Source organism: Uloborus diversus, chromosome 3 (genome assembly GCF_026930045.1).
Source record: "Uloborus diversus isolate 005 chromosome 3, Udiv.v.3.1, whole genome shotgun sequence".
Lineage (NCBI taxonomy): Eukaryota > Metazoa > Arthropoda > Arachnida > Araneae > Uloboridae > Uloborus > Uloborus diversus.
In genome coordinates this window covers 145,821,937-145,848,366 of record NC_072733.1, presented here as the reverse complement: position 1 = coordinate 145,848,366, position 26,430 = coordinate 145,821,937, and the positions used below count along the sequence as shown (strand labels likewise).

General features: G+C 34.0%; 1 protein-coding gene across 1 annotated transcript in view; it reads right to left on the bottom strand.

Annotated features, from left to right (window-relative positions):
• The window catches only part of LOC129218987 (WD repeat-containing protein 19-like), a 95,740-nt gene that overhangs the window by 14,053 nt on the left and 55,257 nt on the right, over positions 1-26,430 (bottom strand). Inside the window, 6 exon segments of the mRNA XM_054853305.1 lie at positions 2,343-2,423; positions 5,449-5,604; positions 11,229-11,351; positions 11,431-11,537; positions 11,636-11,753; positions 25,981-26,221. Of these exon segments, the coding sequence (XP_054709280.1) occupies positions 2,343-2,423; positions 5,449-5,604; positions 11,229-11,351; positions 11,431-11,537; positions 11,636-11,753; positions 25,981-26,221 (826 nt within the window).

Genomic DNA, 26,430 nt, shown 5'->3' with positions numbered 1-26,430 from the left:
GGCTGTAAGTGACAAAATTTAAAATTTAGAGATAACTAGTACAAATGATAGGAGAACCTCTCCTCTGCTTTGGGGCATAAGATGGTTCTAGTAGCTCTGGTGGGTGTTGCTGTAAAGCATGATCTACTTAGGACCTTACCTAGGATCAGAACTTTAAACACTATTTACTTGAAACTCTAAATAGTTCACTTATATTCCTTTGGTTCACACTGCCTCAAATATAAACTGGAATTTTTAAAAAACAATTGCTTGTATGAGCTAAAAAAATGTGCATAATCCATTAATTTTCTGCAAAGTATTCTTCCTCTGATACACATTTTCTTTATCAAATTGCCATGTTTTTGATACCTTTGTGATAGAAAGAGGGACATGTGCAGCGTCAGTTGCACTCAAATTCCTCTACACTTGCATCATTATCGAATTGCTGTCCTCCTAGGTCTCTTTAGAGTAGTCTAAACAAATAGAATTTCTCCAAGTTTTCCTGCTTTAAAGCAGCATCATGCAATCTTACAGTTTCCTGCACAAGAATGACGTTAGATTTTGCTTCCTGGCATTGCTTTTACGATATCCAGTTTCATTTCATCCAAAAGGCAACAGTAGTAGCCTGCATTAGTTGTCCTTCTTCAATAATGTCACGAATGGTAACAATGTTGTCTATAGTGATGCTTATAAATGGTCTCCTTTCATCAGTTTCATTTTCAACTGCTTCTCTTCATGCCATAGTTTTTTGAGCCCACTCATACAGGAGTGTAAAAAGTGTTTCTTCTACAAATTGTGTCATAAGCTGTCTCAAAATTTCAGAGTTTGGTGCCACCTTTTGCAGGATATTTTATAATCATGCATTGTGTAACAGTTGCTCATTCACGGCATACTGAAGCAGCCTAGATCTCCAATGTGTGTACAAACCCTTCTTTAGATAAAATACCAACATATTGGCAAGGCACCATCTCAGATTAATTACTAACAGCAGCGCTAGAGTCAAATTGCAGTTTACATTTGATCTGCTATCGTACATTCTGAATAATGAAACAAAACACACAACTAAAAAAGGTTGAAAAAAATTTGAAATAAAAGAAATTGGTAACCTAAGATTCTAAATGATGAAAATTTTTGTAACATTTTTACAATTTATTTAATTACTTATTTTGAATCACTAGCAGGAAAGAATATGCACAACACCAGAGTAGCCAGAATTACTTTCAGAAAGGGGGGGGGGGGCGGGGAGTTTGAGTCATTACCGCACAACCATACCTGTTTATATAATATAATCTAATATTATAAAGAGAGAGCAGGTTTTGCAAGTTTGTGAGTGGAGGGTAATTTACAAAACCACTGCACCAGTTTGAAATATTCTTCCATTATTTGGAAGGAATTTCATTCCCGAGAGAAAAAGCCTTTTCTTCTTTTGCACATCTCTTTTATTATTATAATATTAATGGTTTTCCTTCACCATTTGTTTATGCTTTGTAATTTTCAGCATAAAACCAAAAACGATTGATCATTGATCCGTATTTGTGACATGGTCCCGGGGCAGTAGCCCCGCCTGCCCTCCTTTAAATCCGGCCCTGATTGAGACAATTAGTGCTGAAAGTAGTTATCATACATACAGTGTCTCTAGTTTAAGTAATGTTAATAAATCCCTAAATCAAAATGTTTCACAAATATAGCAACAAAACTTTAATAGTGTTCAACACTCTTTTGTACACTCCCTGAAAGTCAGCAAAAGAAACATCCTTTAGAGCACTTGTGGCAAGTCACTATGACGGCATCTACAGCTCTGTTGTTGAATTTTTTGACATGGCCTCACTCTGAAGAGAAAAAAGTCTGCAGGGGCAACTTTGAGGCTGTAGGAAAGCTGAGGAATCATTGTGCTGCCATTTTTTGATAAATACTCTGTAACCACAAAATATGTGTGACATTGTCACAATGAAGCCACCTAATAGCAGCAATTTTTGTTCACACTCGACACGTCTGTTCAATCTTGTCTGCAAAATTTGATTACTTAACTCTGTTTAATGCTTTGCTGTTTTTTGAGCCTGCATGCATGCATGATCTAAAGGATGTCTCAATAGGAGACCTTCAGGGAGCATACAAAGTTAGGAAAACGTGTCTGCAGAAATATGTTTATATGCAAGGAGTATGCTTTGAAGACTACTTAAGTTTTATAGCAATACTTGAAAAACAGTCTGATTTGTAGCTTTATTATGAGTACTTTAAAAAAACAACCCTGTATGCATTGTAAAAAGAGAGAAAATTTTGGTAATGTAAATTTGTACAGTTCTCTTTATTTAAAAAGTGCTTTAAAAAATAAAGAATTTAAAAAGAAGTATTTGCTTTAATACCTTACAATGAGGCCAATTATCCCACAGAACTTTCTTCACATTTGGTCGGAAATCTGGAATGGACAGTAAGCTGGAATCTACCTGAAAAAGAACGAAAGAAAAACTATACTGAGTCAGGAATTGCCACCTGAAAAATGAATGATATAATTACAAAAGCTAGATTCATTGTAACTGATACAAACTTTGAATATGAGAGGACAATATAATGAATAAAAATGATTTGTGAAAAAATATTAAATTTTTTAATATGTGTTGAAATTTTATCGTTTAAGAAATACAGTCTAACTCCACTAAAATGAACCTTAAACAGACGAGAGCCCTGTAAACAAGGCTTTGTTACATCCAATTTTTTAACAAAAAAAAAAGTCCACACTAGCTAAAATACTTTCATAACGAATGTCTTTATCACACGATATTTTTATTACTGACTGGGACAAAATTAAGCAAAATATTAGTATTAACTATTGTACTCAATAATAAACAAGCTATAGAAATTTAAATTTTTATTTGTCCATAGTATAGAAAGAAAGTTTTTTTTTTCTTTTTGGTTGCAAGCTTTTGCATTTATGTACATTTTGCTGATTTTTCTGTCAAATATTATAAACAAAACTACAATTTTTTTATCTAGATTGTCATAAAAAATTTGCTCAACACTTTGAGGTCTATGTCCGAGCGTCACTCGGGGTGCAGTTTTTGGTGAAGTTAACTATGCCCAAGATTCTCTAAGTACGAGTTTTATACGTTTCTAGCCTTTTTAGATACCATCTACGAACCTTTAACTTTCAAAAAAAAAAAATAGATGGCAGCACCAGGCAAAATTAAAGACATGAAACGTGATAGAATAGGGGCTTAAATTTGAGTTTGTGCTTTGAAATGTACCATACAAAAAGAAAATTTTATTCAATAATGTTTATTTACAAATTAACCCCATTTTCAGATATTGGTGCAAGGCTAAGGTAAGTTTTTAATCTTGTCTGGGTAAACTTTTATGGTTAAAAATAATGTTTTCCTATGCGGAACTTTTTTTTTTAGTTTCAAACATGCTTTTTTCAACAATCTTATATAATTAAAAACTGAGCGTATATGTATCTATGTATGTCCAAGCTTCTTCTCCCGAATGACATTGAATTGACCATCGAACCAGGTATCGATGAGTTTGTAATCTTCCTGTCTTCATGTTTGGCTATTTAACATAATCCTCCGATAATAATTAGCGGATATATCAATTAAAAACTATTAATTATGACACTTGGATTTCAACATAAAATCCCTATTTTTCGAAGGCTTTCCTCCATTCAAATTATTATTCAGCGCTTCATCTCAACTTTCCGCTACAATGCTTTTATTAAAATGTATAGCGTGAAGAAAATCATTGAGATGAAAGATCTGTTGCCATTTTTTTCTCGAATTCAGGTAAAATTCTTGTTTTTTTTTGAGGCTTTTCCTGTAATCAGGAGATTATAAATGTTTACTTTTTGGGGGAGTTTTCCGCAATCTGCCGCAAAATTTCAGACTTTTTTTTTCTTGGTTCAAGCCTGAGTGTTGAACTCGCGTCACTTGTCATAACTTTCATTTTCGAGGTGGACCGTGCAACGCGGGGCGACACAGCTAGTTTCTTACTAAAAATTGATTTTTATTTCATTCAAATAGTTCCTTTATTATGGAAGAAAACATCTTGAAAAGTATATAATACAATAAAATTACTAAAATACACATCTTCCAAGTATTTTTTAAAAAATCATGTGAAGGACCAAAAAACCCCAGTCTGAAGGGATGTATGTGGTTGAAATAGCTCAGACCTGAAAGTGTTAAAACACTGATAGCTGCTTTAGAATTGCAATTCTGCCAGATGTGGCTACAGTAAATTTGCAAAGAAAGAAAAAATTCTTTGCAAATTGAGAATAGCCTTTCGCTGCATTTCAATTTCAGAATAAATTTAACTAAATACCCAACAGGAAAAAATTTTAGCTTGCCTAATTTAGCCATGGTCAGTGTGAAGTTCCAAGGAGGTTCATTATCAGAGGAACAATAGGCAAGGAATGTGGTTTGGACCAGGGTATTTTGGCTAAAAAGAGGTAATGATTTCATAAGATGGTGCTTGCATATAAAAAAATAGATGAGGAGTGTATCTGGGAAAAATGCTATAAAAGCTAAAAATTTTAGAAATTTTTGGAATGCTATAGCCAATTCTCTAACATGTAGTACTTGTTACAAGCGTTAAAAAATACATGAACACCATAGGGTTACAGTTAGGACCATTTAAAAGATTCACTACAACTGCGGGATCCTTACTCATTAGGGGGTTGCTATAATGGGGTTAGACTGTATTTGAAAACTTTTAAAATTTTCATCCCCCCCCCCAAAAAAAAACATGTGTACAAATTAATTGGAATTAAGGTATCAGTTGGCTTATACTTTAAAAATGGCTGTAATTGAGCTTTTGAACTGTCTCTTTATTTTACCTAATACACTCAAACCTGTTTTTGTGTGATTTTTTTTTGTGCGAATTTTTTTTGTGCGGTATATGAAAATTTCAATTTGATTGGTACTCAGTTTATGAAATTATATATTTATAATACCCCCGAGGGTCCCCTGTTCCTGTCACTGACGTGACATACCAGATTATATTTATAATACGGATGAAGTTATGTTTAATACAAACGAATTTTTATGTTGGTAGCTATCCACCGCACAAAAACAGATTTGGGTGTATAAAATTAAGAAGCACTGTTAAAAAATACCTGAAGGTACAATGATCTTTAAAATGCTTATCATAATATTAACTGTACCTATTGCACTCAAGTTATACAATGCATATAAAAATTTCTATCTATTTAGGTGAAAAGTATTCTAAAAAAAAAATTGGCAAATAAAAAATGCCATTGAAACGTTATGTAGAGCTGCCATTTTGTAGTTTTCCCTTAAGGCACTAGGAATGAGAAACAGGAAAAAGTTAAAGTCAATGAAATTTAAAGGATTTATGAAACATTAGCATTCATTTAAAGATAACCCACTAAGAAAAAATAAATAAATACATACATAGTAGTTCTTTATTTTTAAACATTTTATTTAAATAATGTTTAAAGAAAAAAGTTTTAAAATTTACTGGATTATATATGAATCCTGAACTTTTGGAATCCACAACCAGAATACGGGTACCAGGCACATCAGGGCACAAAAGCTTAATAGCTGAGTTCAGAGGATGATTTATTGAGAGTGCAAAATTCCATTCCATTAATGAAAACAGTTGAATAGTTCCTGTCTGCAAAATATTAATAAAAAATGCAACTCAAATTTACTATTCAAATAAATAAACAAATAGGTAAATAAAAGAAAAAACTATAAGTATTTTATGTTGAAAGCGGTAATTTTTCTCCATGCTTAAATTCACAGAAGAAAAAGAGGGAAACATTAATTTTGGACACATTTATTATCAATGACATCAGGACAATAAATATGCCTTTTCCCCAAAGCAGAATATTACTAAATTTGCAACGTACATTGCAGAACAGATGCATGAGCTGCAGAACAATTCTGTTCAAATGTGAGAGGAAAACTTAGACAAATTTTCTGCGGAAATTCTACAGATTTCTGTGAAATTTCTGCAGAAACTGCAGATTTTCTGCAAATATCTTCCAACTCAAGATGAAAGTTTGCACAAATTCTGCAGATTTCTTTAAACTGGAAGAAAATCTAAAATTCTCGGAAATTACGATAATTCGGTGGAAAGCTCGCGAAAAATGTTGAATTCGATAAGTCATCCGCAGGAACTTTGGATTTGCTTTCAACCTAAAGAAATCTGCAGAATTTGTGCAAAGTTTTATTTTATTTTGAGTTGTAAGATATTTGTAGAAATGGGCTGTTTCTGTGGATTTCTGCATAAGTTTCATACTCTAAATCTGAAAAAATTCCGATTTTTCTAGCATTTTTGGTTCCATTTTTCCTTATTTTCCCCAATTGACCTTCATCCACTGCAATTTCCTCCATAAACGTATGTTTTGGAAACATGCCAACATAGAAACACATCCATCGCCGAAAATTGCGTGTCCTGTTTGAGATGTCCATTAGAGTGGAACGAAAATGACCTTAATTTTTTTTTTCAATTTTTTTGGTTTGCCGTAGGGGGGAAAGTTGTCATTTAAGTTTACAAAGAAGCAGAATAAATTTCATTGCTTTACTACAACATCTTTAGGTGCCGCAACGAGCTTAAAGTTTGACAATAACCGAAATTTCCATTTAAACAATGAAATTCCCTTTTATGCTTTCCTGTTGTATATAACGGCACAAAATATGACAGTAAATACATTTTTTAAGCATTACATTAGGAAAAAAATACTAATTACAAAATACAGTTTTAAAAAAAATCATAATCTTTACTAATAATAAAGCTGAAAGTCTGTCTGGAGATCTAGATCTCTGTCTGGATCTCTGTGATGCGCATAGCATCTAGACCGTTCGGCCGATTTTCATGAAATTTAGCATAAAGTTAGTTTGTTGCATGGGGGTGTGCACCTCGAAGCGTTTTTTCGAAAATTCAATTTTGTTCTTTTTCTATTCCAATTTTAAGAACATTTACCAGAGCAAAATTATAAAATGGGCGAGTAAATTACCAAGTTGTCATAACGTGGAACCGTAACATGGGCAAGCCAATTGGCGAGAACTTCTTGTTACTTTATTTGTAAATATACAAGCAAACCAAACGACCTTTTAATTTTTCTACTACGGGCAAAGCCGTGCGTGTATCACTAGTATACTATAAAAGACATTAACAATTCCACTTTTACCATTTAAAGTATTCTTAATGATTTTAAATAAATGGTTAAACCTGTATGATGTTTGTGTCTACATCTTTGACATATTAAAGTGTTTTTTTTTTGTACCAAATAACTCTTTCTTCCAAATAACTCTTGAGTCAATTTTTCGTCTCTTGCGACTGAACCATACTTTTTAAGAGCCGCTTAGGGGTTACAAGTTTCACTGTGAGGGATTCACTAGACAAATGTTTTACCAAGGGGGGTTTGGTTATTTCATTTTCACCCCATGAGTTCAAATCAATGTAATCTTTGGCAGCAAAAGTTATTTGTTGAACTTTAAACTTCTTAACCCTGCCTCTACTTTGTGTTCTTGCATTCAACACACGTCGTAATCCAAGTTCTCTTACATTTCTACGCTCTTTGCATAACATAGCCAAATGGAGATTTTCTGTTGCATCAAAGTACCCATTTCTTTATATAACCCGGTCTATAATGTTCTTAAAATCATGAGAGAGATATCGTGAATGTAAGATACGTTCAAATAAATGTTTAGAGCCGTAAGTACGAGAAGGTTTTAACTTGGATGTTAAACCACACAGGAGCGTACGCATTGCCCACTTGATCCGTTCAAGAAATGGATCCTTTCTTGAAAATGCATGAATGAATAACGATTACTATTAATATATTTTAGTATTATTATTTGTTTCAAACAATTTAAGCGAAATGCCACGCTCATATAAAATAAACTATACTTTACTACACTTTAACAATGTACTGAGTCAGAGTCTTGAGATTTTCAGCCGGATTTTTAGTTGCCACGTACAATTGAAATACACGGTTTGCAAATGTAAGTCATCTGGAGTGGGGAAGTTTTCTCAGGTTCCTTGAAGATAAATCTAGTGAGCAAGTCCCACTTGATATGACACACATATCCAATACATATTTGTGATCGGTACTTATGTCCTGTATGTTCTCAAAAAGAAGGTTATTTTCAATAGCTAAGGAAGTAGCCACAAGAAGATTAGAAGAGGTTTCCAGCTGATGACCTATTTTGTCTTTAAATTCGCTTGATTCTTTTGTTTTACCATCTAAGAATCCATTAGGCTTCTATTCCTGTTGTCTCAAAGAAGCTCTATTCTGGAAACTAAAAAGTCATATATATTTCACTTACAGAAAGATCTTTTCCAGCCGCACTTTTTAGGCCGTGTCTAATAAAACAGTAGCATTTCATTACATCTTCGTAAGTAGGTAGTAAAACTTCATTGAAATCGCTAAAGATTCCAAAAAAAGGACATTTTGACATTTGTCTCGTCTGCACTTGTTTAGACTGAGCCATTGCAACTCACAACAATGAAGTATCTTACCAACTAACGAAATTTTACGTTACTCACTAACTCAACTCGACAAAGAAATTGACACCTGATCTGAGTTTGGCCCCACTCACACAAATCACTGCTGACCAGCCCCGCTCCATTTAAACATCCGCTACTGCAATGACTCAAGTTCCCAGATGCCAGTGCATTCGGCAAAAAATGCGTTTTTGCGAAACTTACTTTGCTCTTGTGGCACTTCAAAACATAATCCGAACAACAAAAAAAAAAGTTATTGTGCGACTTGTTGAGCATAAAAATTGCTTTTCGACAGCATTTGAAGCATAAAGATAAATTTGAAATTTTTTTTAAAAAAATTAAAATGTAGCAAAAATTGCAATTTTGCAAAATTTTATGCTCTTTGCAGCACCTTAAAGCGTGCTTCAATATTTTTCATATTTTTTTTACATCTTGTTTGCATGAAAAGGCAACTTTTCCGCACTACGGCAAATTGAAAATCAAAAACTTTTTTTTTCGTTCCACCCTAATGTCCATCCTTTTGCATCCTGAAAATATTTCAATTATTTAGAAAGATTTGAAATGTTTTATAATTTGCTGCACTAAATCCACTCATCTTGTTTATTATTTTAGTAATTTATTTATTCATTAACATTATTTTAATTTCTCCTTTATACCATGTAAAAATAACCAAAAAAACATGTTTTGACACCAAAGTTCGGATTTTTATAAAATTTTGTTTTTTTTTTTCTTTTTTTTTTGCTCTTTTTATGCATTTTAGAAAGCATATAAAATATTTTTGGCGACTTTCAATTGGTTTAGGTTCCACTACAGAAATGTATAACAAAAACTGAAAAAAAAAAATCCTGTATTAAACTATTTTGATTTAGGTCTCTCGATTTGTGGAAAAGGTCAAGTTGGTTGCTTGTGTATACAAAGCTTGAAGTATTTGCAGAACAATTTTGGTCAAATGATTTTACATTGCAGAACATCGTCAAGTGTTCTGCTTTGGGGTGCCTTTTCATACTAATTTAAATTATGATTATAATTATTTGAATTGTAAGTTTAGACATAGGGGATTACATAAAGGATTGAGTGAGTAAATAAATTGAACTATTTCACTTTGCCCCCACACACTTGACTAACTGTTCAAAGCATTTAAAATACAAATAGGCTTACTTTCTCATTTAATAACAACAAAAAAAGAAATTATTGACTTACATCAAAATATTACAATATGAGTACACTAGACCCGGCTTTTACGTGGGTTTCTTTTACACAGCTTAAAATTTGACACCTTTATTTTATTTTACGCCAATGAGTTTCGGTTTTACGGGGATGCGGCAGAGCAAACAGATACAATTTTCCCCTTTTTCAAAATCCAAACTCCTGAGATAGCAGATTACACGTAATAAACTGTATTTTGGCGTAATCAAGTTTGGGCCATTGGAGACATTTTATGCGATTGATACCAGAACTCTTACCAGAAGTAAAGTTATTAAACTCACACAGTTCAGAACTCACTGGAAGAAGAGCTTTTAGGAGTGACAAAGGCGGCCAACCAACAAAGATACTGACGTCGGTGACACACAACCAAAAACGTTCACATTGAAAATTTTGAGCCATTTCTAGACAATAGAAATGATCTTTCTGATTTGTTAGTGAAGGAAGATTTTATCATGGAAACGACGCAAGTGCTCATGGATGTGTTAATGCTCTGCAAAGAATTACAGAGAAAAATTCTAGACTAGACTGGACAAGTTACTACATAATTAAAATATTACTAGATAGGTGTTGCTAATAGCAGGGTAAATATTTCACCATTTCACTTTGTCCCCTATTTCACTTGCCCAATATTCCTCTACGTTGCTTTATCATTTTGAGTGAGAGAGGAATTCATTTGCAAAATACTATACTGCAACTTAACACAGTATTTTTCTCCCCCCCCCCCCCCCAGATTCTGTGAGACAAGTGTCAGCGCCGAGTCCTTTTCCTTCAGATGTTGATGAGGAATCGGTGCAACATTGCCAGATTAAGTGAAAGGTAGCCGATTGGGCTAAATTTTGCTACATATAGCGATCTAACATTTCATTGAGTAGTAGCTGGCTGTTTTTGGCCCAATTTAAATTTTGTCAAAATTTAAAGAAGTAGTCTTTTTTTCTGGACGATATAAATAATTGTGCCTCTATGACAAAATGTTTGAAAGTAATGTGATCAAGAGAAATTGGGCGACCTGTATTATCCCAGGCTATTTTCTTAACATTTTTGGTTTTTTGCTATTCTGAAAATATGGCAATCCCAGCACGGCCATTTCTAATCCAGACTTCAGGATTGAGACTTCGTTATATGGTGTTTACTTAAAATGACATCAAATTAAAAATGGAATACCTTAGCTTGAAACAGAAAGTCGATTTGTTAACAAACTGAATGTCCTAAGTGTAATAAAGTAAAATTGTAAGCAGACAAAGATAATTTCCTTTCTTTAAGTTAGTACGTCAATAAAATTTATTTTCTGAGACAATATATTTATACTGTACTAATAACTCTTTTTTATTCTAAACTATGATTGTTATAATCTAACATACACTATTTCTGAAGGGAAAAAAAAAGACTGAAAAGGCTGGGATGGGAACTTCTGACAAAACAAAGCTTTTAACTAGTCCCTTGCAACTTCGAGTATGTATTTTGAACTGCAGTTAACATAAAATAAAGAGTTTTCAACATCAAAAACTAAGATCATTAAAAATATTGAATTAAAGAAGAAAAAAACTAAGGTAAAGCAAATATATTATGAATATACTAACATCAGTTCCAAATATTAGAAAATCATTAGTCAAAGCATGGCAAGTGATTATTGTATTTTTTTGATCAGCATCAGGAAATATTCTGGATTCACGCTCAATGCAAGGGGAATTAGGCTCATCAATCTGTTAAAGAAAAATAATAATAAAATTAAAACCAAGCATTTTGAAGAGACTAAGACTTTTACTTAAAAATAAAACTTACTATGTGCAATTGAATTTTTCCTTCAATTAAAGCTGATGCATATTCGCAATTTAGATATAGACTATGAACAGTACTTAAATATTCTCTATCATAAAGCAACTCAGTTTCTGAAACAATAAAACAAATAACATAGTGAAAAATAAACCTTCACAAAACAAAGAATACTATGCATCAAGGATAAAAATACACAATTGAATGAACTCACTATCTGTATCACTGATCTTATAAAACCAAGCTCTATTGTTCATTCCAATCGCAAGATGGTACATGCCAAGGGCAATAAATTTTGGTTCTATGTCAATTTTTAGTTTTTTCACATCACCCTAAAGTTTGTAAATGGAAGCAAAATCTTTAAGATAAGCATAAATGAACATAAATATACAAAATCAAATTATATTTCTCTAGCGGAAATAGTTTCAGTACTATAAAAAACTGTAAAGAGATATAGAGAACGTTAAAAAAGTCAAATATTCTTCAATATTTGTGTTTAAACTCAGATATGGGAAAGAAGAAGCAGTTAGTATTTTGTATGTAAAACAGGAATTTAGACCACTTTTAAGCAAGATGTGAAATTTTTGGACTTGTAGAGCACAAATTGACAATTAGCCTGGCAATTAAATCTGCTATAAATGAAGAAATATATAACTAGATTTGCATAAGAAAAATCAATTTGGATTAAAATATCTTGGCGCTGCTCAAAATTTAATTTCACAACAGCAGTTTTCGCCATTTAAACACATTGTTTCAGTCACTTTCATTTTGTGCCTCACAAGTGATAAATTCCTGCAATAACAGATGTTATGGAACATTTCTGAGACGCTGTTTCCGCATTTCTTTTAAGCATTTTATTTTTTCTTTCTTTCTTTTTCAATATTGATAAGTAAAGAAATTTGAAAGCATTGTAAGGTTTTTCTCCTCTGTAATTAAAGAATAGCATTTCAATATAATTGGAACAGCCACACACTAATAAATCAGTAAGATTTGACTTGATATTTACAAATGTGATTCAAATTAATAGACTAATTTCTACATTTTTAAGAAAGAAACATTGGCAATGCACATTTAACCTAGGAGGTTCACTTGAAGAATTAGCAGATGGGCTTGAAATGAATGCTTCTGTTCATAAAACCTCTTTTAAAAAAAAAAAAAAAAGGCAAAAGAAAAAAAGAAGAAAGAAAGAAAGAAAATGTTTCAATTTCTTTAAAAAAGGGACTGAATTTTTGAAACATTACAACCATTTGGAACTGTGGTTGATAACATAAATGGAGATGATGTATACACAGAGAAGAGTTTTTATTCATTCAATACCAAAAAAATACCTTACCATTTAAAATGTTGATGAAAACAACCTTATTAATGCTTTTCCAAAGTTCATTATTGCTTTTAAGAACTTCAGTTTCACTGTAAAGTTGCCTTAATGCAACAATCATTTTCAATAACAGATCTGATTTGAAATTTCAGGGTGGCGACAGGAACTGAGAAAAAAAGTTCCCTGACTTTTCCCTGATTTCCCTGATTAAGTTCACCAAATTTCCCTGATTTACCTTACCAATGATAATGGTTTTCTTTCTTTGCTCTACTTGAAATCCATTGTATATCTGTATAAAATGCAGTATTTTTAACGTTTTATGCTGTGTAAAGTTGTTGAACTAAAGATATATTTTCAAAAGATGTTACTTTTTTTTAAATAAAATGGTTAAAAAATATATAAAGTCAATCTTTGGGGGGGGGGGACCTACAAAACAGTACATTAAATTTTTCTACAATGGAAAAATTATAGAAAATTACAAAAAAAAAAATACTTCACTTCCAGAAACCACTTAGCATGAGAATTTTAAGAAACTATTAAAATTACTCTTAAAAACGTATGTGTATTTAAGACAGAACTAAAAAGTAATTAAAGTCATTTTGAACTAAGTTTTCAAACAGTACAATAATTGTTGCAAGAATAACAAGTAATAGTGAAAGAATAGAATATTTATGCAAAACAGATGAAACCATTTGACATCCATTCATAGGGAGCTTTTCTTTAATCAAGAACATAGGTTTTAATGAATGAATACAGCATTTTAACAATATAAAATTTTTTTCTTAAGTACACAAGTTAACTCTATTTAAAATCATTTCAGTATGTAATGAAAAAAAAAAAAACCTTAGATTGCTTTTGCAACAAAAAACTTTGAAATGCAAGAAAAAAAAAAAGAAAAAAAAAAAAGCAATTAGTTAATTTTAAAACATATAAAAGAATACAACTTGGTTATAAAATTAAAGAATCACTTAAGTCTGAAGAAAAGAAAACCTTTATAATCTGCGGTGGCAACAAATAGTATAACGGCAAAAAACAAAGTTTTTTTTATTGAAAGTTCAGTTTTAGCAATTAAATTGAAAATAGAAAGAAGCTTTTATAGTATTAATTCAAAAACCAAAGATTTCTTCTTGAGATCGTGATTACAGTACGCTAATCACTTCAAGACAACGGAATAAAGGCAAAGAAGCTAAGGCATTAATGAAGGATTCCTCTTTGCCTGTATGGTTGTTTATTTTACGTAGCATTGAAAGCGTAAAAGGAAATTTCAAGCTAGGTAAAATAAACAACCTAACAGACACAGAAGCAATCTTAGGAAGTTCATCCTTTGGTTAATAAGTAAGATTCAATACTTTGACGTTGAGGAAAAAAGATGCACAAATATGCCGCAGTGTATAATCACACCTCATTAATTTTACTTTTTTTTTTAACAGATCATTGGCAGAAAATGCGTAGGGAATTAGAGTACTTAATTTTGTAATGCAAAAAAAAAAAAAAATTCTTCATAAAATAAATTTTCCCTGATTTTTTGTTATTTTTTCAAAAATTCCCTGATATTTCCCTGACTTTTCCCTGATTAATAAAGTTCCCTGACCTCCCTGATCTGTCGCCACACTGTGAAACATATATCAGATCAACCATGATTAGTTCCCTCCTTTCATCTTCAGCTCTCAATGATTTCTACTGAAGATGATTTTGGAGTTTTTCATTTTCAAAAGCCAATTTTGTAACTCAAGAAGCTAGAAAAATTGCTACATAATTAACATGTTTATTTTAGTAAATAAACACACATCGCTCATTTGGGAGAAGAGTGCCACAATACAAAAAAATGAATTTTACAGGATTTGAAGTTGAACTTTTCAGCCAATTCCAATTAAGATAAGTAAGTTTGCTCTGCTCTCCAGTGATTAATCTTAGAACAAAAAATCTATTGTTATTTTCCATAGAAGATAACGTCATTTGGAAGCCTTTAAGCAAAAAAAAAAAAAAAAAAAAAGAAAGAAAATGAAAAAAAATTCATATTGTGGCAGTTTTTTTCCAAACGAGCAATATATTGTTACAAATCCTGTAAATAGTAATTATTGTAGTAACCTGTAAATAATTTCCCGTAATGAATATACAACCCCTTAACATATGGCTAAAGTATACAACCCCCTATTCTTTTTTTTCTTATTTCATTCACTGATTTTATCAATGAAAGTGTAGTTGTAGAACGTTGTAGCTTTTTCTGGAATATTTGAGATCTCTCTTTTCGGTGTGTATATAAACGGTTAAGCTGGAGAGGGGAGGGAGTTTCAATTCAGATTCCGAACTGAGAGTGTGTATTAGCTCTGTTTATAGCGAGGCATTTCGCTGTGTTGTTTTCGTATTTGGAAGTAAATACGTGTGTAAACGTTGAGTTTACGGTGTTGTGTGATAATTGCTTAATTGCTGATGAATAATTTAGCAGTTGTTGACGATCCTTCCTGTACATAGTGTAAATAAATTTCCTGTGTTTTTATCAAGAACTGTGTTTTCATTTCAAGAAAGTGGAAGTCGCACCGAATCCGTTACAATTGGCGCCCAACGTGCGGCTACTTCAGGACTTTCTTGCAGTAAGTGTGACTTTGGACATTTTTTCATAAAGACTTTTTAAATTTGGACTTTATTTTTATGGTGATTACTCACGCAATGGATGAACAATTAAAACAACTGCTTGATGCAATCAACTCTGTGAAGAGTGATATGGCGGCTAATCAAGAACAATTAAAAAATGATATGGCGGCTAATCAAGAACAATTAAAAAATGATATGGCGGCTAATCAAGAACAATGGAAAAGTGATTTAATGGTGCTGAAAAAGGATTTAGCTTCTAACCAAGAGGAAATTAAAAACGACCTTACTTCGGTAAAGACTGTGATGGAAAATAAATTTAATGAGATAGAGCATCGAGTTGATGCTTTTGATGAAAAATTTGAAACAGTAGAAAACCGTATCGCAACAGTTGAGAATCATGTGGACGAGAAAATTAAAGACATGGAAAGGAGATTGGCTACCGCGGAAAGCAGCTCTGTACAGTTTTGCGCTCCCACATCTGTTGCTCGACCATCCATTAAACTGGCCACATTTGATGGGAAAAGTTCATGGCAGGTGTACAAGACCCAATTCATGATAGTGGCGGAAGCGAACGGATGGGACTCTGCTACCAAGGCCTGCCATCTTGCAGCATCCCTGAGAGGTGACGCAGCGGACATTCTTCAGACCCTTCCGGACAGCCAGCACCTGGATTTCGCCGCCCTCACATCTGCGTTGGAGCTTCGCTTCGGTGAGAAGTGCCAGAAAGATTTCAGCCGACTCCAGTTGAAGTCCCGTTTCCAGAAAACCGGGGAAACCCTGCAAGAGCTAGCGGCGGACGTCGAGAGACTGTCTCATCTTGCTTTTTGCGACTGTCCTGCGGATGTTCGAGACAACCTGGCACTCAACTACTACATCGACGGGGTTCGAGATCCGGAAATCCAGAAAGCTCTACGGATGGCGGATGTCAAAGACCTGAGTTCTGCTGTTGTGTATGCGATGAAGTTGGAGGCCGCCCAGCAAGCAACCCGCGGCGTGAAAACTGATGAGCCTGATCCGGTTTCGTCACGCTTTGCTGAACTGGAAAAGCAAATAAAAGAAATTGCAGGAATCCTCAAAAGGACGTCGGCTCCCAAGTACCAAAATGGACAATCACTTAAGTGCTGGAAATGTGGCGGCGAGGGTCACTTACGAAGAAACTGTGAAGCTCGCCAAGAAACCAGAGGGAAGAGCACCTCTCCCTCCCAGGTCCAGGAAAACTAAGCCATGGCAATCTCGCGGGGCGGAGGTCGCCAAATTGGAATGAGCCCCATCTTAAAGTTTTCCAGATTTCATCGACGAGTGGCGGCAGTAATGGACTGTTTGTTTACGCATACGTAAACGGGTTTCCCTGCGAACTGATTATTGACACTGGAGCCAATGTTACAATCATTAGAACAGATGTGGCTCGTCAATTTGGACTCAACATTTTATGGACGCCGCCCTGCGTTACCCTCCAAACTGTGACAGGTGACAAGATCGAGGTTGAAAGTAAAGTAAACTTAGAAATTGTGTTTGGAAATGCCACTTACCATCATACGGCATTCGTTGCTGCTATCACAGACCCCTTCATTCTCGGATTGGACTTTTTAAAGAAGTATGACTTCAACCTCGACATCAAGACAAATGAGCTGCACTCGATGAGAGAAGACATAGCCGTTTTCCCCGCAGAAAGTGATGTAAAATCCGCTCATCAAATAATAGCCCAAACAGATTTATCGATTCCCTCAAGGTCAGAATCATTAATACCTGGCTCCATTGAAGAAAGCAATAGTTTTCGATTTGGACTCATTGAATACCCCAACTTAAGCAATAGCCCAAAAGGAGTGCTGGTAGCATCTACGCTGGTGGACCTTTCTAAAGATGTAATTCCTGTGCGAGTCGTCAACGTGAGTGAAAGGCCAAGGAATATCCGGAAAGGTGAAGTGCTGGCAACTTGTACTCCAGTAAACTGCATCATTAGAAGAATCAATTCCCACGAGACTGTGTCTTCTGAGTCCTTGACATCGAAGTTAATTGGGAGTGCACCCTTATCGAAAGATCAAAGAACTGCTGCGGAACAATTGGTGGATGACTTCAAGCATCTGTTTTCATCTACATCGGAGGATGTTGGCCGTACGAATTTAACGCAGCATAGGATTTACACTGGAGAACACCCCCCTATTAAACAGCATCCAAGACGACTACCGTTCGCTAAGAAGGAAGAGGATGAAACCCTCCTGAAAGAGATGAAGGAAAATGATGTAATCGAACCCTCATCCAGTCCTTGGGCCTCTCCCATCGTCTTGGTCCGAAAGAAAGATGGCTCCACCAGATTTTGTGTCGATTACCGACGGCTGAGTGAAATCACCAAGAAAGACAGTTACCCTCTTCCACGGATAGACGACACCTTGGACACTCTTTCCGGACATAAGTGGTTTTCGACCCTGGACTTGAAGAGCGGCTACTGGCAGGTTGAGATACACCCTGATGACCGAGAGAAGACAAGGCTTATGGCAGTTTAAAGTGATGCCCTTCGGCCTCTGCAATGCACCAGCTACGTTCGAGCGTCTTATGGAGACAGTGTTAAGAGGACTTTCCTACGAATCCTGTCTGGTCTATTTAGACGATATCATCATCGTGGGACGCAGTTTCGAAGAACATCTGGCAAATCTTAGGAAGGTGCTGCAAAAGCTTAAGGAAGCCAATCTGAAGTTAAGCCCGTCCAAATGTAATTTGTTCCGCCGGGAAGTGAACTACCTTGGTCACATCATCTCTTCTGAGGGTGTACAAACCGATCCGGAAAAGGTATCCGCGGTCAAGAGTTGGAGTCGTCCCGAAAACATCCATCAGCTGCGAAGTTTCCTGGGGCTCTGCACGTACTACAGGAAGTTTGTGAAGGGTTTTTCCAACATTGCACGACCTTTGCATAAGCTGACGGAGAGCAAGCAAAAGTTTGAATGGTCCAAAGAATGCGAAGATGCATTTCTACGACTGAAGGAGGCTTTAACATCAACGCCTATCCTCAGCCTGAAAAATCCTTCATCCTAGACACTGATGCGAGCCACGAGGGCATCGGAGCTGTTTTATCCCAAGAAATTGACAGAAATGAACATGTCATCGCTTACTGGAGCAAATGCTTATCAAAGTCGGAGCGAAATTACTGCGTCACCAGAAAGGAGTTACTGGCCATAGTGAAAGCTATAGAACACTTCCATCATTACCTCTACGGCCGAAAATTTCTGCTTCGGACAGATCATGCCTCATTAACTTGGCTTTTGAACTTCAAAAATCCGGAAGGCCAGATAGCCAGATGGATACAGCGGCTCCAGGAATATGACATGGAGATCAAGCATCGAAAAGGGTTATCTCACGGTAATGCTGACGCTTTATCAAGGAGACCCTGTCCTGAGAACTGCCACTATTGTTCCCGAATCGAGAAACAGTAGGGAACGACTAGCCCTATCGCCTGTCAGGTGACAGTGACTCCAATATCATCAGAACCTGATCCATGGAGTGACGACCAAGTTCGAAAAGATCAACTTGAAGACCCCGACATAAAACCAATTTTGGAGTTCATGGAAAGTGACAGTCGACGCCCTAGCTGGCAGGACGTTTCCATCTTCAGTCCTGCAACAAAATGATACTGGGCTTTATGGAACTCACTCCATTTACGGAACGGCGTGCTACACCGGAAATGGGAATCTGACGACGGCAAAACATCTAGGTGGCAGTTACTACTTCCCCGATCAAGGATTTCAGATGTTCTGAAATACATACATAGTAGTGCGACTGGAGGACATTTTGGTGTCTTGAAAACCCTCAATAAAGTTCGGGAGCGCTTCTTCTGGAGCAAGGCGAAGGATGACGTGGAGAAGTGGTGCCATTCTTGTGATGCCTGTGCTGCTCGTAAAGGACCGAAGAAGAGAAGCAGAGGGAAGCTACATCTGTACAACGTTGGAGCTCCTTTCGAACGAATTGGGATCGACATCCTGGGTCCTCTACCAAGAACTGCTGATGGGAACAAATACATTCTTGTTTCCATCGACTACTTCACCAAATGGCCGGAAGCATATACCATTCCAGATCAAGAAGCTACCACCGTAGCAGAGACTCTAGTCCAACATTGGATCTCGAGATATGGAACACCTTTGCAGATTCATTCCGATCAAGGGAGGAATTTCATCTCTGCTGTGTTTAAGGGCCTATGTCAAATTCTCGGAATTGAGAAAACTAGGACAACACCACTACACCCACAATCGGACGGCATGGTGGAGAGATTTAACCGCACAATCCTGAATAATCTCTCACTTATGGTATCCAGAAATCAACAGGAATGGGACAAGAAGCTACCTTTGTTCCTGCTGGCCTACCGCAGTGCTGTCCACGAGACTACCGGATATGCCCCATCTCAGATGCTCTTTGGACGAGAGCTTCGGCTACCTTGTGATCTCGTCTTCGGTCGTCCTCCGGATGCGCCTTCATCGCCTGAGGAGTACATCCAGGATCTCCAGGCCCGGTTGGAAGACGTTCATAACTTCGCACGAGAGCGAATCAACATCGCGGCAGAGAAGATGAAGACCCGATACGACACAAGGTCTACTGGACATGAATTCAACGAAGGCGACAAGGTTTGGTTATGGAGTCCCATCCGACGGAAAGGTCTGTCACCCAAATTGCAGTCGCATTGGGATGAACCCTACAAAGTCCTTAAACAACTAAATGACGTCGTAGTGAGGATCCAAAAATCACCTAATGCAAAACCTAGGGTTGTACATTATGATCGGTTAGCCCCATACTATGGCCATAGTTCATGAGTATTACGTAAACAACCATGGTTGATAACATAAAAGTTGTAGGTAATTAATTTTTGCTTTTAATGTTTAGTAATATTTCTTGTTATTATTGTGTTTCCTTTGCACTATTGGTTATTATTTAATGTGTGTAATTGTGAACTTGTGATAGAAGTTTGGCACCCTTTCTGGGGATTGTACTGCCCGGGACGTGCAGTCCTTGGGAAGGGGGTAATGTTACAAATCCTGTAAATAGTAATTATTGTAGTAACCTGTAAATAATTTCCCGTAATGAATATACAACCCCTTAACATATGGCTAAAGTATACAACCCCCTATTCTTTTTTTTCTTATTTCATTCACTGATTTTATCAATGAAAGTGTAGTTGTAGAACGTTGTAGCTTTTTCTGGAATATTTGAGATCTCTCTTTTCGGTGTGTATATAAACGGTTACGCTGGAGAGGGGAGGGAGTTTCGATTCAGATTCCGAACTGAGAGTGTGTATTAGCTCTGTTTATAGCGAGGCATTTCGCTGTGTTGTTTTCGTATTTGGAAGTAAATACGTGTGTAAACGTTGAGTTTACGGTGTTGTGTGATAATTGCTTAATTGCTGATGAATAATTTAGCAGTTGTTGACGATCTTTCCTGTACATAGTGTAAATAAATTTCCTGTGTTTTTATCAAGAACTGTGTTTTCATTTCAAGAAAGTGGAAGTCGCACCGAATCCGTTACAATATTATTATTTATTTTCTAACTCCAGCGTATTTATAACAGCAGAACCAGGGATGTCCAGTTTATTTTTACTATAAAAAAAACGAGAGGAAGAAATTGTCCCATGCAAAATACTACTTTATCTATCCTCCACTTTTTTCCAGCAGATTGAAATTTCTGAATTAAAAATGCAGATCTTAACAACAAATAAAAATACATTCATTTTTTTCTTCATTAGAGGAACGTTTTAATATCAAAATATCATACTTTCATATGCATATAACCAACACTATGAGAAATATTTTCAATGAAAATTAAAAAATTATAACAATATATTCGTTTATTTAAAAGCTTTTTTATGGTAACACATTAATTTAAAAAAAATGAACGTCATTTTTTAGTTATAAGGCATTTTATGGCAATTATAAAACACTAAAATTTGCAGTAAATTTTAACCTGTTCATCTGCTATCCGAAAGTTTAAGTCCCAATTATGATTTGCATGAATAAAAAGTTGCAAAATGTTTGAAACTCCAAAAATTAAAAGTCTTACAATGAAACAACAAATTGATGTTAGCTAAAAGAAAAAAAAAAAGGTCACATTGAAAATGTTACATTTATTTGAACTCAAGTTTTACTTTAATACTTGTTTTGGTTTAGTATTTAACTTAACTGAAACTGAGTGAGGTATCATGTATTTTTAAAAATTGAACACTTTGAAATTCTAACTAAATTTTTAAAATCAAACAAATTATTAAAAATATATCATAAATGTTTCTGATTTTCACTTAATATATTAGAATGCAATGTTCTTCATAAAAAACTAATAAGACAAGATTTTAAAAATTAATTTATTATAATTTTTATTTAGTTGTTGTAATTACTTTATAACATTATTAAAAAATTATTTACAGAAGAGACTCGAAAATTTGTCAGAGAAATTTTTCAAGCTGAGTTTTCTGGATTTGACCCGATTATCAAGCACAAGTTTGTGAGACTCTACTGTACCATAAAAAAAATAACTATCTTTCTCGATTAATCTGCAATATATTAGTGCAGGGGTCTCTAAACTTTTTAAACAAGGAACCATTTTTGAAAATTTCTCAAGAGTCGTGGGCCAATATCCAGATAGAGATGGCTTACATTAAAAAGTTTTATGCAGAATCACAGGCAATTTTTTAGGTACTAATAGACACACATAAAACATTGATAAGACCTTTTGTCCTGTATGAGAATGAATACTAAACTCTTAAAAGGGCAGAAGACCTGTTATTGATTTTTGAGAGAAAAATCTTGGGACCAATAAAACAAGACAAGTGTTGGAGAATATAGCTTATAACCATGAAATATATAAAAAGTATGGTGAACCTAAAATTTTAAAGTTTATAAAGACATCTTGTATTAGGTGGCAGGGCCATATATTTCAATATGAAGATGCGTTCCCCACAAAAAGAATTCTTTAACATTGAGGGAAAATGCTGAAGAGAAAGACCCCCAGCCAGATGGCTGGATCAGGTGGAAAGGGACTTGAAAGTAATAGGAGTGAACCGATGGAGGGTCATTGCATAAATAGGGATAGGTGGAAAAAAGTTGGCGAGACGATCTTGGCCAGCAACAGGCTGTAATACCAGCATAATAGAAGAACACCTAAAATAACACTTGTTATGATATTTTAAGAATTTAAATCAAATATTCTGTTCTCATCCGCCAGATCATAAAGCAACAAATGAAGTGACACAATGTCCTGTGTTAGCATGAGAACTAACATTGATTAATGACCGGGTTAAAACATTACATAATCAAACTTATATTAAAAAATTGATCTAAATTGATTTCTTTCAGTAACTACCATCTCCATGATACTGAAGTTTTCTTAATTAAGTATGATAAGTTATTATTTGTAAAAAAAATGTCCATTCATTGCCAGTTAGAAACATTTTGTAATATATTTTATTGATTTTGGAGTATTCTACAACATCAGGGACTAATCCAGGATTTTTTTTTTCTCACTACCTATTTTTGTGAAATAATTTCACTGTTTTTCAGATTTTTTAAAGGCACATTCTTCTTTTTGTAAAAGTAAATTAGAGTAACTTAAATTTTAGTTTAAAAAGCTCAAATGTCTACAATTATTTTAAACAGATTGTTTTACCGTTCGGCGTAGCTAAAAAATATGAGGTATGAAAAATACCATCTGGTTTTAGAGCAATAGGCTTCATACTGTGTACAATTCAGGAAACTACCCCCCCCCCCCCCCACTCTAATACAGATGATAAAAGATTGTAATAAAATTGCATAAATGCAATGTTATAAAACTGATTCCAAATGAGTTAAAATACTACGCAAAAGTCTTTACTAAAGCCATTTTTCATATAGATCAGCTCAGTATTTTATTTTATCAGTAAATTTTGTTTTAATTAGAGCAACATTTTTTTTATATTTTAAATGTGGATTTTTGTGAAACTCCTATTTTTTATATAATATTGTTTTTGTGATTGTCCTGATTTTCAAATTCAGTTTTGTGAAGCTGCTGATTTTATTATTTTATTTTCATGAAAGTACCAATTTTAAAATATGATATTTGTGAAAGTATGCATTGGGCCCTGGACATCTTTTTCCAACACTTGCCTATTTTAAAAATAGGGTTTTACTATACTTAATTTTTAATAAAACAAAGTATAAAAAAGAAAAAGAACCCCTCACAGTGGATTTAAGGGTATCTAGTAATCATGACTTGTTTGAGTTTTGCATCTAAGATGTGACTCACTACTGGAGGCCAGATTTTGGAGACTCATGAGCCACAGTTTGGAGCCCCCCGGTATTAGTGCAACAATGTTAAACTGCTGACGTAATAAATGTAATTTTATTACACTTTATTACTTTAGTTTAAAAAAATTTAGTTCTTATATAATTTCTTATGAAGCACCAGCTAATTTGTTTAGTTTCCCTTATTTTTCTGCATTTATTGTGTAGTAGTACGCCATCTAAATTGAATTTCATAAGAATGATATTTATTCATATTAAAATGTGTCACATCATATTATTTATTAAGTAAAAATAAAATGTGTAATTTTTTTTTCCTATATTTTTAAAAATATTAATTTCATGTTTAGTTGAATTTATATATAATAATTGATTAATAACAAAAAATTTAAAGACCATTAAAATATTTTTTAAGTACAATTTCAAATTTAAAAAAAAATGCACATTATTACATCTAAAAAGAATAAACACGATGTTTTTACACCTTGGTAATAGAATTCTATTACATCAAAGCAATTGTTTTAAGTTTCAAACATGAAGAGAATTTGTGGGATTTTCATTTTGTCTCTATTCTTTCAGTGCTCTGGACTTTTCACAAGTGGACAAACCAGCAACACTGCTTGGAAGCAAAATATTTAAAAAAAAAACAATAATTATTTGAATCATTCCGCACTCCTACCCCCAAAGAAACAACCTTGAGTATGTAAAGAAATTTGAAAATCCTCACAATGTTATTAAATCAGGGTCACTAAAATTTTGCTGTATTTGTTAAAAATGATTTTCTATTTAACTTCTTGTTGGTTACTTTCATGATGTAACAAGCAACTACAATAAAAGATTTTTAAATACTGTCTAACCTCTATAAATCGAACTTCCACATATCAAAATTTTCTATATATCGAAATCCCAGCAAATTTCTATGTTCATTACATAGAAAAATTGTTTCTATACATCGAAAAAATTTCTATATATCGATTTTTTTTTCAAGACATTCATAGATTTTTTTTCCTCTTTAGACTGTTTGTCTCATGAAAAATAAAGATTAGGGGAGAAAATTATGTTCACTAAAGGTTGCTACCAAACTCATAAGGAATCTGAGGTTGAAGGGTGTGTAGGTAGGTCGTTGTTTCCTTCTAGAATTCTTAAATTCCCTCAAGTTTATTTCAAATATCTTAGTTGTAACCAGTAACATTGTAAAATCAGTTTCAAGTCATCCCTTTTGTCTGTTGATTATCGTTCCTAGTCATTTTAGCTGCAGTAAAAATCATTCAAGTTATGAGTAGATTAATTTTTTACTTTTCTCTCGATTTGTCTTAATGAAAATCCCTTAATGTTGCAGATAAGTTGAATTGACAAAGAATGAAGATGTATGAAGGCACAAAAATGTAATTTCTGTTTTTTTTTTTAAATTAACTTTCAATTAATCCGATGCTCGTATAAATTAGAAATTAGGTTTAATACACGAAAATTAGCTTTAATTTTTATGTTTTAGGATATTTTTAGGATAAAATAAGATTGTTTCTATATATCGAAATTTTTATACATCGATTTTTTTTTCGACAATTTGCTACTTCGATATATGGAGGTCCGACTGTACTTTAAATAAGGTTAGATTCAAAGCCTTCTTGAAACCTAAGCAATAAACGCATCAGCCTTCATTTTACAGAAGTTGTAGTTTTGATAATCTCTTGACTTAAATTGTAACTAAATATGTAGAAAGTCTTACTGCATTTATCTCTGTTGATTTTTTTTTTTTTTTTTTTGCCTCATTGAGCTGATTTTGTTGAATACGAACATTTTTTTAAATATTGTATGTATGCTAAATTTTCATTTTCATTATTTTAAAAATGTAGATATCAATTGAGGGATACTTTAAATGCTAGAAATTTTTATGTCTTAACACATACTTTTGGGTGATAATTTTAGTACCAATGGCCAGTCCTTTGCAGGACACAATGGTTGGCAATTATTTTGTTGCAGGTATTTCCATTTCAGAAGATTAAAAAATTAAATTTGATTAGGTACTTATTGTAAGTTTAGCCAACTTTCAATTATTCCTGAATAAGTTCGAATATTTTTAGACAAGAAACTAAAATGTTCCACTCTAGGGAATAAATAAGTAGCAGTTACATAAATAGTAACTAAATTATAATTCAAAAAATAAAATATTCAAGACAGTGACGAAAAAAAGAACTTCCCTTAAAAATAGGGAATACAGTGAAACCCGTGTAAATTGACCGCTTGCTATGCACTACTTTAGTAGTCAACTTAAACAGGTGGTCAACTTACAAAGCTTGATTTATATGATATAGGGATAATTCCATGCCTGAAAAAAGCGGTCAACTTAGACAGGTGGTCAACATACAAGGGTGGTCAACTTCACAGGTTTTACTGTACTTTCCTACCTTATTCACTCCAGAATATACGGAAACTTCATATAATGAGCTAAGAAATGCAAGGTTTTGATTAAAAGCACATCCCAAAACAGGAAGTTTGGTCAAATACACATGAAGATTTCCTTCCTTTCCAGAAACAGCTAAAAGTTCACCGTCATCACTCCACTGAATACAGTCAACTAATCTTTCGTCATCAATAGTAACCATATGCAACATATCCTGTAAGTTTCTCAGGTCATAAACTTTTATCCTGAAAAAAAGAGAAAAATAATACTAAAGGATATGAGTGATCCATATTTTTTAGTTAAACAAACTAATTATACTTTGTATGATAGATAAAGCAAATATGTCACATCTTTTTGTGTTGGAAAAGAACAAGGGAGGGGAAAATAGGCAAATAGTGTAATAAGACCGTATGTATCTGTACTTCACAAGTAATGATTTATTCATAGCACAAAT